This window comes from Octodon degus, unplaced genomic scaffold (assembly GCF_000260255.1).
Source record: "Octodon degus isolate 3935 unplaced genomic scaffold, OctDeg1.0 scaffold00342, whole genome shotgun sequence".
Classification (NCBI taxonomy): Eukaryota; Metazoa; Chordata; class Mammalia; order Rodentia; family Octodontidae; genus Octodon; species Octodon degus.
Genome location: NW_004524918.1, coordinates 226,936 through 238,339, shown reverse-complemented (window position 1 = coordinate 238,339; position 11,404 = coordinate 226,936). Strand labels below are relative to the sequence as shown.

The 11,404-nt window shown below is 52.8% G+C and overlaps 1 protein-coding gene across 2 annotated transcripts; it reads right to left on the bottom strand.

Annotated features, from left to right (window-relative positions):
* Nucleotides 1-1,959: 1,959 nt before the first annotated feature.
* Aldh3a1 (aldehyde dehydrogenase 3 family member A1) lies at nucleotides 1,960-7,801 on the bottom strand. Of its 2 annotated transcripts, XM_023708217.1 has the most exons (10): nucleotides 7,640-7,801; nucleotides 6,380-6,611; nucleotides 5,814-5,899; nucleotides 5,322-5,530; nucleotides 4,382-4,499; nucleotides 3,980-4,121; nucleotides 3,245-3,411; nucleotides 2,751-2,850; nucleotides 2,248-2,378; nucleotides 1,960-2,157 (listed from the first exon to the last, which is right to left on the bottom strand). In XM_023708217.1, exons 1-10 carry the CDS (start codon nucleotides 7,799-7,801, stop codon nucleotides 2,143-2,145), a joined length of 1,362 nt encoding a protein of 453 aa, XP_023563985.1. In that variant the 3' UTR covers nucleotides 1,960-2,142. The 2 variants fall into 2 exon arrangements, with proteins under 2 accessions (XP_023563985.1, XP_023563984.1); XM_023708216.1 differs by having other exon boundaries at nucleotides 1,960-2,378.
* Between the last annotated feature and the right edge of the window lie 3,603 nt (nucleotides 7,802-11,404).

The window sequence follows — 11,404 nt, the reverse complement described above, 5'->3', positions numbered from 1 at the left end:
GCAAGGGTCTGAGTTCAATCCCTGGTTCCACCAAAAAAAAAAAAAAAAAAACAATTAAAATAGAAATCTCCCAATCCAGAACTCATTTCCACAAAGGTAGCAAACAAAGACAATGGTTTACTTACTCAATAAGCATCAAGTCAACTTGTGAAGCTTTTACAAAGGCAGAAAGAAATCTCACTCCCTTACAGCCAAGCAGATATAATTTGATCCATGTGTTTTCTACATAAACCATGGTTCTCAAGTAAGAGGACTGACATCGTTGTCTGTCACACATGGTTTATTTGGGCTCTCTGAACTGAACTGCATTGCTTTCCATCCCCAAATTCACACATTAAAATCCTAAACCTCAGAGTCTTAGACTGAGGCTGTGTTTGGAGACAGGGCCTTTGGAACAGGTGACCAAGGTCGTATGGTAGCCCTGAGTAAGAGGGAAGTTGGATGCGCAGAGGCACGGAGAATGTGCCCAGCCGAAGAGGAGCCCCTGTGAAGACACAGGGAGGAGGCAGCTGCCTGCAAGCCAAGCAGGGATGCCTTGGAAGAAACCAACCTCTGCAGACCCCAGAACTGTGAGCAAGCACTGCTGTTTGAGTCACCCAGTCTGGGCTATTTTGTTACCCATCCCTGTCAGAATAATACTAACTTTACCTGGGAACTAAGGTGGCCATTTGTGCTAGCTAAGTATGCTTTTATGACTGGAAGTAGCTCTGCAAGAGGGAGGGAGGTGCCTACTGGAAGTTAGGCACCTTCTTATAAATAAAACTTACAGTCACTGCTTGGGATGAGCATACTGCACTGGTTCCCAGGAGACGTACCCAGACCCCAGTGGAGCTCATTTTTTTTTTTTTTTTTTAGCAAAAGCAACTTGTAAATCCCTTCCAAAGCATTGAAAGGAAACAGAAATCAAGCTTTTAGTGAGTCACAGGGAAAGGGCTCAGGAGTTGTCACCTGTCCCTGTGTTGGGCTTTATGTCACACAGACACCACTCAGTTGAGACTCGCTAGAAAGGAACGTAGAGAAATGAGACAGTAACTAGGAGAGGAGCGGGCTGTGAGAGGGTCCTGCTTTTGGTACCATCTGCCTCTCTGTACATTTGTAGAATAAGTCACAGATGTAAATGGGTAATCACTTTATGGCCTTCAAACAATGAAGAGCAGTTTACTTCCTGCCCCTCATCAGAGGGAGAACAGGAAGAAGATAAAGGGCTGTTTGGTTTGCTCTAGTGTGAGGGTTGAGTTTCAGATGTGAGATATGAGGTTCTAGAAATGAGGACGGGCCAGTACAGAAGTGGTAATGGGGCAGGAAGAGAAGCCATAGTGACCAGCAGGCCACAGGGGCAGGTCAAAGGCCTTTGCTGGGAGCACCAATGCCTGGTGCAGTGTAGACAATGGTACAGTTCCAGCAGAGGTAGGCCTTGGGCAGCTGGTGAAAGCATGGGGCTGCAGGCCCCTGAGGCTGGACTCAGGGACGAGAAGGTACCTAACAGAAATCTGGCAAGGGCATCAGGGGTCCTGGTGCTGACTGGGTTTCCTGTCCCTTTGCAATACCCCGACAACAGCAAAGGGCTTCTTGTTGACCATTGTGCCATCATATGGAGCAGTCCCTACCCTAGACGCCATGTCTGATTTGAGAAGAGTTTTTTGCCTCTGGGCTAGGAGCCACTTTGTCATCTCAACTACAACATAAATGGTCAGCTGTCCTGGCATCTCCTTGGCTGGACACACTGGGAATGGAGCTGACATCCTAAAGTGTAAATGGAAGACAGATATACCCGATACCATGGCCACGTGTGAGCATGAGGCCACTGGGGTGTCTTCATGGGCTCAACAGAATGACCAAGCCTTGAGGGGCAGTGGAATTGGGTTAGACAGGGTTATTGATGCAGCACACAAAAGAAGCATCGTGTACACTGTTCAACTATTCACTCAGAAAGATTTATTGGTCTGAGTCTATAAGAGCTGAGGACTGGTAGAGGAGAGGGCTGGGCCTATCTGGAAGGCAGGGACGTGCACAGGCCAGAGGGGTACAAAAGGCCAGGTTGGGGCTCCAGAAGCAGTTCTCCAACAGGCAGGAGAGTCAGCAAGGGCATCTCAGTGCAGACAGGAGTAAGCAAGCGCAGACAGGCCTGATGGAGCAGCGTCCTTAGTACCGGGGCATCTGTAGAAGCACCAGGAGGGAGCAGTGAGCACCTGGGCCTGGCCCACATCCTGCACAGCCCACTCCCTGGCAGCACCTCCTGCTTCTCACCTTGGCTGGGCTCGGCGGGTACCTGGCCTTGTGGGCTTCGTCATTCTGCAGAGACCTCAGCAGGCAAGAGCGCCGGTGGGAGAAGGTCTCAAAGCTCTTCTTGCCGTGATAGGCCCCCATGCCACTGTGCCCTGAGGAGGAGCCTGCTCAGGGCAAGGGGCCCACGCCAACTGTACCTATACGCTCAAGGGAGGTGGCTAATCCCTAGGGTATCCACCAGGACATCTATGCTGGGGACAAAAGAGTGTCCAGGAAGAGTCTAATCTCAACTACATCATAAATGGTTACATGCCCCTGATTTGGGATCTCTGTGAAACAGGCCTGCATGCCAGGTGACTTCTACTTTCCATAGACTCCAGGGCAGAGGCTTGGGGTACAAATGGGAAGGTTGCAGGAAGTTGGAGGTCCCTGGGTACTCCTGGGCCTCCTCAGTCTCCTGGGGTTTGTCCTCCCCGGGGGCCCTTGGAGGAAGGTAGGTGGCAGTGACCCAGCCTTAGACTCACCGACGCCCCCAAAGGGCAGAGAGTGCAGGGTGATGTGGACGATGACATCGTTGGCTGTCACCCCACCACTTGATGTCTCTGCAATCATCTTCTTAATCACCTACATCGAGACCCAGCTGCTGACCTCACACTCCTGTGCAGGAGATGCCCCAGCCTCCCTCCCACCGTGTGTGCCACGAGAACCAAGCCGGTGGAGACCGAGTCCCAGCACCAGCTCCTGCATCCTCAGCCCAGCACCCCTGTCCCCCCACAAAGACCTCATGGCTCTCAGCACCACGCAGTGAAATAATAAAAACAACAGCTCCTGTGACCAGGAACAAGACTCTGTGTCGGTTATCACTTCATTCAAAGCTCTCGGGGGATGCTTTTGTCCTGGTCTTAGAGACGAGGCCAGACAGGCTCCAAGAAGTGAACTGACTTGCCCAAGGTCACACAGCTGCAATTTGAGCCCAGGCCCTGTCTGCCTGCAGGCACTACATCCGGGAGGAGCCCACCTTGTCATTGCTGGAGAACACATAGAGAGCCAGTGGCTTCTTGCGCTGGTTGATGAACTGGATGGCTTCCTCCAGGCTGTGTACACACATGATGGGCAACACTGGTCCGAAGATCTCCTCCTGCATCACTGGGGACTGGGGATCCACGTCTGTGAGGATGGTGGGGGCTGAGGCAGGAAATGAACCAGAGTCAGCTGGTGCTAAGACCCCCATATACCCTGTGTATCTAGCTCCTGCCCCCACCTCTTTGCAGATGCTGAGAGGAGCAGGAAGAGGCCTGGAGAGGTTTTTCCACCTTTGTCCCAGACCATGGGAACAACTATGGTTTCACCTGTGTGGGAGGAATGACTCTCAGTCTGCCAGCCACCTGGGTCCCCTGTAGCTCATTTGTTTCCTCAACAAATTGGGAGCCACTAAAGGGGCCACATCTGGTCACCCCCAGGCTGAGCAGGGGGCAGCCTCACATCTTGGCCACCTAGGACTCTTGTGGCCTCTATGGTCCTCATCCGATGTGTCAAGATGGGGGCGGGGAGATGATGCCTTTGTCTCTGGCCTGTGAGGAGAAACCTCTGGGGTGTCCTAGAAGCCACATTCAGCCCCTGCCTGCAGAGGGCAGAGCCAATCCCAGGCCCACTGATAAAGTGATTTATGTCTCCACAGACTTGTGCCTGCTTCTCAAGTATTTGTGCTTGTGTGCTGCAAACTTGTCGAGGACCCGGGCAGCAGGACACACACCTATGTAGCGGGAGGCTTCCTCCCCAGTGCCACCGTGGGCCACTTTTTGGCCTTTGATCAGACTCATCACCCGCTGGAAGTGCCGGGCATTGATGATTCTCCCATAATCATGGGACTTCTTGGCATCTTCTCCATAAAACTCCTGAGAAAAGACGAGAGTTAGGGAGGGACATGGGCTTTTGTCCTGGCTAAGGCTTCCCCACCACTTGACAGTAGGAAGCCTTTATCTCCATTGTGCTTTTTAATCTTTCCCAAGCTACCCACAGTGAGCATGTATTACCTTTACACTCAGAAGGAAAAAAAAAAATCCAGTATTTGCTTAAATCCTGATATCGATTTTGACATCATGTCCTGCCTATGCCCCCCGCTTCTTTCCCACAGCCCATGGGGGCCCTTACTCACTTTCAGTGACTTTTTGAGCTTCTCCACAATTTGGTTCTGGATTGAGGGGTCACAGAGGAGGTAGTCAGGGGCTACACAGGTCTGGCCGCTGTTCATGAATTTGCCCCAGGCGATGCGTCTGTGAAAATTCCCAAGTGGGTTACTTTCTGGGAGCCACAGGGAGCTCCCCCAGGACACACATTCCACTCCGTGTGCTCAGGGCCAAGGCCTAGTGGCTCAGCACATAGGGGAACTCACCCATAAGTGGGAGCTGCGAGCTGCTAGCCACTACCGTGGAGTCCTAAGCAGCCCCTCGCTCCCAGACACTGTACTGAGCCCATCAGGAACCTTCCCTGCCCACAAAAGTTGTGCAGAGCCTGCGGGTCCTCACCTCACCTATGACAGATTGGGAATTTCTGGAGGACATCTGGGATACGTGGGGCTCTGTGCATTTCTGATCACAGTTTACAGTCCCCTATAGCTGAGTGAATTGTCTGTTTGCACTTCCTATTTTGTGGGGCCATACTTGTGGGGTATAGAGGTGGCCAGAGCCCTGGCTAGTATGGGGAGGCCTGGATGAAAGTCCTAAGGCCTTAAATGGCAAGGGCTCTTCTCCTCAGTCATGCTATCTAGATCTAGGTGATCCCTGCCTTAGCCAAGGGCTAGACTTGGTGAAGTCCTGGGGCCACTGAACATCCCACACCTCCTGCAGCCTTTGCTGGGAGCACCGGGTCTCCAGTGATGCCTAAGCAGCAGAGTTCCACCTGGATCTCTCCTCCTCATGGAAGCCTTCCTGGACTCCTTGTGCCTTTTCCATGAGTGGGGTACCCCCCAATTCCTACCACCCTTGTGTGTATGACTGAGACTCTGTGGGGCAGGAACTGACTGCTACTCAGGGCAGCACTGCAGCACTTGGCAGACTGGACAGCCACTGCAGCCTTACCATGCCCCGCCTCCTCACCGGCAGGCCACGTCCAGATCGCAGTCCTTGTCCACGTAGCAAGGGCTCTTTCCTCCTAGCTCCAGCGTGACAGGGGTCAGGTGCTTGGCAGCAGCCGTCATGACAATCTTCCCCACAGCTGTGCTGCCCGTGTACAAGATGTGGTCAAATCGCTCTTTGAGTAACTCTGTGGTCTCAGAGACACCCCCGTTGATCACTGGGTACAGGTCCTTCCATGCAAGGAGAAAGGGAAAAACTAAACTCACTTCTGCACATGGGTGTGGGCGTGGCCCAACACTGCAGCCCTGCACCTTGGCACCCTTGTCCACCCTGGCTGACCACTGGCTCCCAGCCCCCTGTCCTGGCTCAGTACTCTATCAGCCTGACAGAAGAGGGCAGCTTCTAGGAGCTTCACTCCAGAGGCTTGGCCCTTGGATGAAAGAATTCACTAATTTTCAAGCCCCAAAGACCAGGCCCCCAGAACATTCATCTTGGAGCCATGAAGTACCTTACCTTGTCCAGATACTGAGGGATGATGGTGGCCAGCAGGTTCGCCATGTTCTCACTCAGCTCCGAGGGCTTCAGGACCACTGCATTCCCTGAAGAGCACACTGACTCAGGGCCATGTCAACCCCCTGCCCCCACTCTGCTATCTCAATGGCCAAGCCTGGAGCTTTATGCTAGAGCTTGTCCCCCATCATCTGTGTCCATGGAGAGTAGAAGGAAGTGTGCATGGCACATGGACATAGAGTACAGGAACAACAGAGTATGCACACGCCAGGGCTTCATCATTTCCCCTGTGTAGTTGCTTGGAGGCTGGGAAAGGAGAGAGATTCTCTGGCCTAGTTGGAAGAGCAGTGCTGACCCCTCCTGGGCCGTCTTGGCTGGAAGTGGTCCCCACCACAGCAGAGAGAGACCAGCCGTATGAACACCTTTGCCTGGCTGGCTTCGGGTACCAGGAAGCCTGGCTAAACAGTTTGGTCCCTTGGTCTTCTGTGATAGACCTGTCAAACTAGTTCCTAACCCCAAGCCCCTCTTCGCAGAGGCCTGAGCCCCTCATGGAATGGAGCCCACAGTACCTGCAGCAATGGCGCCCACCATAGGCTGAACGACAAGGTTGAAGGGGTAGTTCCAGGTACCAATGATGAGGACCACGCCCAGGGGCTCTGAGTGGATGTAGGGCTCGTCCTGCTGTGTCTGGGGGGTCTTCACCACAGGCTCATCTGCAGCCCACTCAGGGAGCTTCTGGATCATGTGCTCCAGCTCTTCCAGAACGTACACCATCTCCTCATTGTAGCTGGCCCATTCATTCTATAGGAGAGGCTGGGTGTGAGCTGGGGTGCCGAGCCATGGCTGTGTAATCAGGATATGAGCAGGGGCTCTCCAGGGCTCAGTGCTCACCATGGTTCCCAACCCAGCCAGAGAGGAGACCCAGGGAACCAGAACTGAGGGTTAGCCACTGGGGCAGTGGGCTGCTGGATGGCTTGGGGCCTCCTGGAGCAGGCAGGGGTGAGGAGATGGGAATAGGCATCATTTTTATGAATTTTGGCTATGAACTTAAAGAATTTTCTTCTTGTTTTTATTTTAAGATGGGACGTCTTGACCAATCTTTAAAACTGCAGTAGTTCAGGGGTAGTTGGTGGCTGAGCCTTGATGGTACCAGGGGTGAGCTCCTGAGTTACGGTGGAGACACTGCTTCTCTCCTCCCAGGTGCAAGGAAGGTGGAAGCACGTGTAGGTAAGCTGCTGGCGGCAAGGTGAGAGGTTTGTGAGGCTGGACGTGTGTGGATTTGTTCAGGCTAAGAGATGGAGCAGCTGGGGTGGGATGTGGAGGCCTGAGGAGCAGGTGCCCCCTAGGGGCAACCGGGGCTCCTAGGTAGAACTAAGGGCGGAAGAATGAGGGGAGCAGAAGTTTAGGGGCATCAGGTGGGCGGGGGGTGGCTGAAATGTGTGGCCTACTGCTGCATTTGTGAGATGAAGCCAGGCCAGGAGAAGACAGCCCACAGAAGGCGGGAAAGGAGTCTCTTCTGCCCAACCCGGGGATGTACTGGGGTACAGCGGGGAGCAGTGCAGAGAAGAGGGCCATTGTCCCATTCTGAGTGTTGATGAATCGCGTGATGACCCTAAGCTGTTCCTAATCTCTTCTAAGCCTCATTTTCTCCTCTACGTCATGGTCACAAAGCAATGTTTGCGGGCCACACGCAGGTTTCTGTAAAGCGCTCAGACAAACTCCCGAGCGAGCAACAGATGCCCTACACACACTCCACTACTATCCCTGCGCCTGTCGCATCTCTGTCCCGCTCTCCCAAACAGCGGCCACCCCCTTAGGGGCGCCAGCACCTTGCGCAGGTCGGCGGCCAGCGCGCTGGAGATGTCCTGCCCTCGCTCCTTGATCATGCGCCGCAGCGCCTCCAGCTGGCGAATCCGGAACTGCAGCGGGCGCGTCCGGCCTGACTGGAAGGCAGTGCGGGCCTGCTTCACCACTTCGCTGATCCTGCTCATGGTACCTGGAAACACAGAGAGCCTTGCAGCGGGTGGGTGCACGTCTCTGCCTGGGATCTGCACGCTGCCTCTGCCCTGCCACTCGTTCACTCTCACTGCACCCTGGCAGCGTTAATTTTATAGGAAGAGCCAGGAGAAGTGGAACCCCCCCACCATGGCTGCAGACTTCTGGTCCCTCTGGTGGGCTTGATATCTCCCAAAACAGAGGACATTCTGCAGTGTGTGAGCGGAGCAGGGACAGGAATCCTAAGCACAACCACCCATAGTGTGTTCTTGGCAGTGTGCCAGGGGCAGGGCCCTTCCTGGTATCCTTTCAGTCCCACTCCTGCGTCTGCCTGCATGACTGCCGATGACGCATTCCCAGGCAAATGTCAAAAAGATCGGCCACCCACTTTCCAGATTAATTATGTGGATACCTATCTTGATTCCATGCCAAGCTGATTAAAGAAAAGCCAGCACTCTAATACCTAAAAAATCTTTCAGTCTAAGCCTCTGTTCTCGAAGGTACTGGTGACTTGGCAGAGCTGGACCAGGCTTTGTTTTTAAACTAATGTGTGCTATTCCTGGTGCCAGCAAAAGTAGGCTTCTGGTTTTGGTGCAAAATGTGGAGGTGGCCAAGCATGGCATATGCCTGTAATACTGGGAGGCTGAGGCAGGAGTATCACTATGAATTTGAGGCCAGCCTGGGCTACATAGTAAGTTCTAGGCCAGCTTGTACTGCATATTGAGATCCTGTCTCAAAATAAAAATGTGGGGGTGATTCCTGCTACTGGCACAAGAAACCACACAGACAAATATTGGGATGCCCCTTCTGGGAACAAGTGGGCACAGTCAAAGAGCAGCCTTCCAAGCCTTGTCTGTGATACAGGAGGTTCTTATCTAGGAGTTTCTAGTAATTACAGTGTTCCCGAATATTCATGAATAAGAAAGTAGCCACAGTTGATTTGTAACAGTAATGCCAGGAAGTCCCTGTAGGTCCACCGGCAGGAGGCAGCTGAATGAACCATGCTGCACCTGTACGATGGCATAATCTATAGCATCTGGGCATAAGATGATGCCAACTATTCAGCACATACACAAACTCTGCCTCCTGCAGATATATGCCGTGATGTAGGGCTAAGACTGGAACAACCCGGGTACTAGGCATGCGTGGGCCTGTATGTATCCAGAGATATTCATTTATGCTGCATATATAACTTTTAACATCAGAAACATCAGGCTAATTTCATTTTCAAAAACAAAAATGACCCCAAACCTATATATTGATATAGTATATGATTCTGCTTGAATTTGGTTTCTGATTCCTTCCACTGCCTCCTTTCCCCATGAGGTGCTGACTCCCAGCCCCTCCCCAGATGTTCTGCTCAGGGAAGAGGGACCCTGTTGGCATCTGTGGTGCCCTAAGCCTGGATATGGCATGGTGCCCTCCCTACAATCTGACAGGAGGCTGAGGAAGCCCCCTCACTGGGGCCCAAGGCCTTGCCAGCCTGTAGGCCAGGTGCCTGCTAGCCGCAACCTCAGGCACGTACCCCTGCAGGACTGTTCTCTGCATCCCTCCTGAGCTTGTATGATTAAACTAGGGCCACAGTCTCAATCACTGGCCATCAAGGCAGGTGACTCAATAGGGAAGAGCCTGTGTGAGTGAGACTATGCTGGGCTCACACCCTAGGATCGTCACTTAGAATTGTGGCCTCTAAAAAGGACGGCTCCAGGGTCCCTTCTGCTTCACAGAGCTACTGAAAAATTAACAGAGATGCAAAGCACTCGCAAATATGCCTGGCACCTGGGTGGGAGCAGCTATGCGAGAATCTGGGATTCCACTCTCTGCACCCAGCTGTTTTACAGGCTGGGCCTTGCTTCCGGCACCCCACTGCCCACTCCCTTCGCCTGTGCCTACTTTGACACAACCCCAGGCATGCCGAGGTCTGGGCTCAGCCTTCCCTCAGTCCTCACAGAAACTCTGTGGTAGTGCCCAAGAAGGAGGAACAGTTATGACTCTACTTCACAGATGAGGAAACCGAGGCTGAAGACCACATAATGCCGTCTTTGGTCTTGCAGTTGCTAAATGCCAAAGTCAGGGTTTGAACCCATGCCATCTTTAATTGTAGTGCATCCCCTTAGCTACTCATCCCTACTGGCTTTTGGAGAGCATAGCTTATCAAAGCCTCTCATCCAAGGCCTCTTAAGGGCACCTCCTCCACAGACCCCCTGGGATCTCAATTTCCTAGGGCAAGGGATGGTCAGAAATCCAGCTTCAGACCCTTAGTTCACCCAAACCAAGAAGATGCTCAGGAGTTGGTGCCCCTAGGATCAGCTCCCTTCAGAGATGAGCAAAGGATTTTAACCATTAGGGACTCTGTAGGCTCTGTCTAGGTATTCCCACCTACAGTAAAATAAAGGAACCGGGGGAAGACAGTTACCTTCAACACAGCCTCTCCCAATGGCTGGGGCTTCTGAAATGAGCCAGAGCCAAGAGAGGTCATATTTAAGGCCACTTCCTCCCACCCACTTGGCCCTCTTGGAGCCCTTGCCCAGGAAGTTTGCGTGACAAGGTAAAAACAATATGCAAATATGGGGCGTAGCATAATCCAGACCTCTGCTCCCTGCAGCAGGGGTTTTGAGGATTAGGTCTTCTGTTGTCTGGTTTTGTTTTACTCTGAAATGCAAAATGTGTCTGTGAAGCCTTGGGCAGGGCTTACATCCGATGCCCAAAGGGAGTTCTGTGTTTGCCTTGGGTGTGGGGGCCGCTTACTAATTCAGCCTGCTGTGGACAGCTTCCAGATTTCCCAGGACGCCGTTTGCCAGACACCCTTCTCCCAGGTCTCTCTTATGTAAGGTCCACAATAGTTGGACCATGAGTTACAGGACCACACACACAGTGTGCCAAAACTGCACCCCTCAAATTCACATCCTCCTCTGTCTCCACTATGAGCAGAGGTGCTGGGGCCCCACTAAGGCAGAGACCCCAACGTGCAAGCTAGCGTTTTCTCTTGGGTCCCCACTGAAGCCTGGATCAGCATGCTTCCTTATTACCTGGCAGAGAAGAGGGTCAGGTCTAGCAAGAACTGCCAGGAATCTCCCCCTGCATAGTCACCCGAGAAAGATGGACTCCCCAAAACTCCTTCCTCTGTACTCCCCGAAACTCCTTCCTCTGGGGTCTGAGAAGTCTTCGCAGGGCTTCTGCTCTGCAGACACTCTAGGGAGGCGGCAGGAGCTGGACACTGCAACTTGGCACTTCTTGCACCTCTTCTGCCACTATGTTCTCAGCCTCTTCCTGCCAGGCTCTTCTTGCCACCCAGGACAAGTGAGTGGTCTGTACTGTCTCTCCACCCACACATGCCCTGCCAAACTCCACCACCAGGCATTTATACATTTGACATGCTGTTGTCTGTAGCTGCTGGGTAACGACTGCACACGCACTGGTCATTGCTTATGTGTATCTTGGAGTTGAAGATCTCTATCATTTGGTGACACTTGGCCATGGCAACACCACAGTGCAGTGCATTGCTTAGGTGTTTTTGGTGACACTGGTATAAACAAACCTTCTGTACTGTCAGTGATATGAAGACATGGCCCAAAGCAGGGGGCAGAGCACTTGCCTCG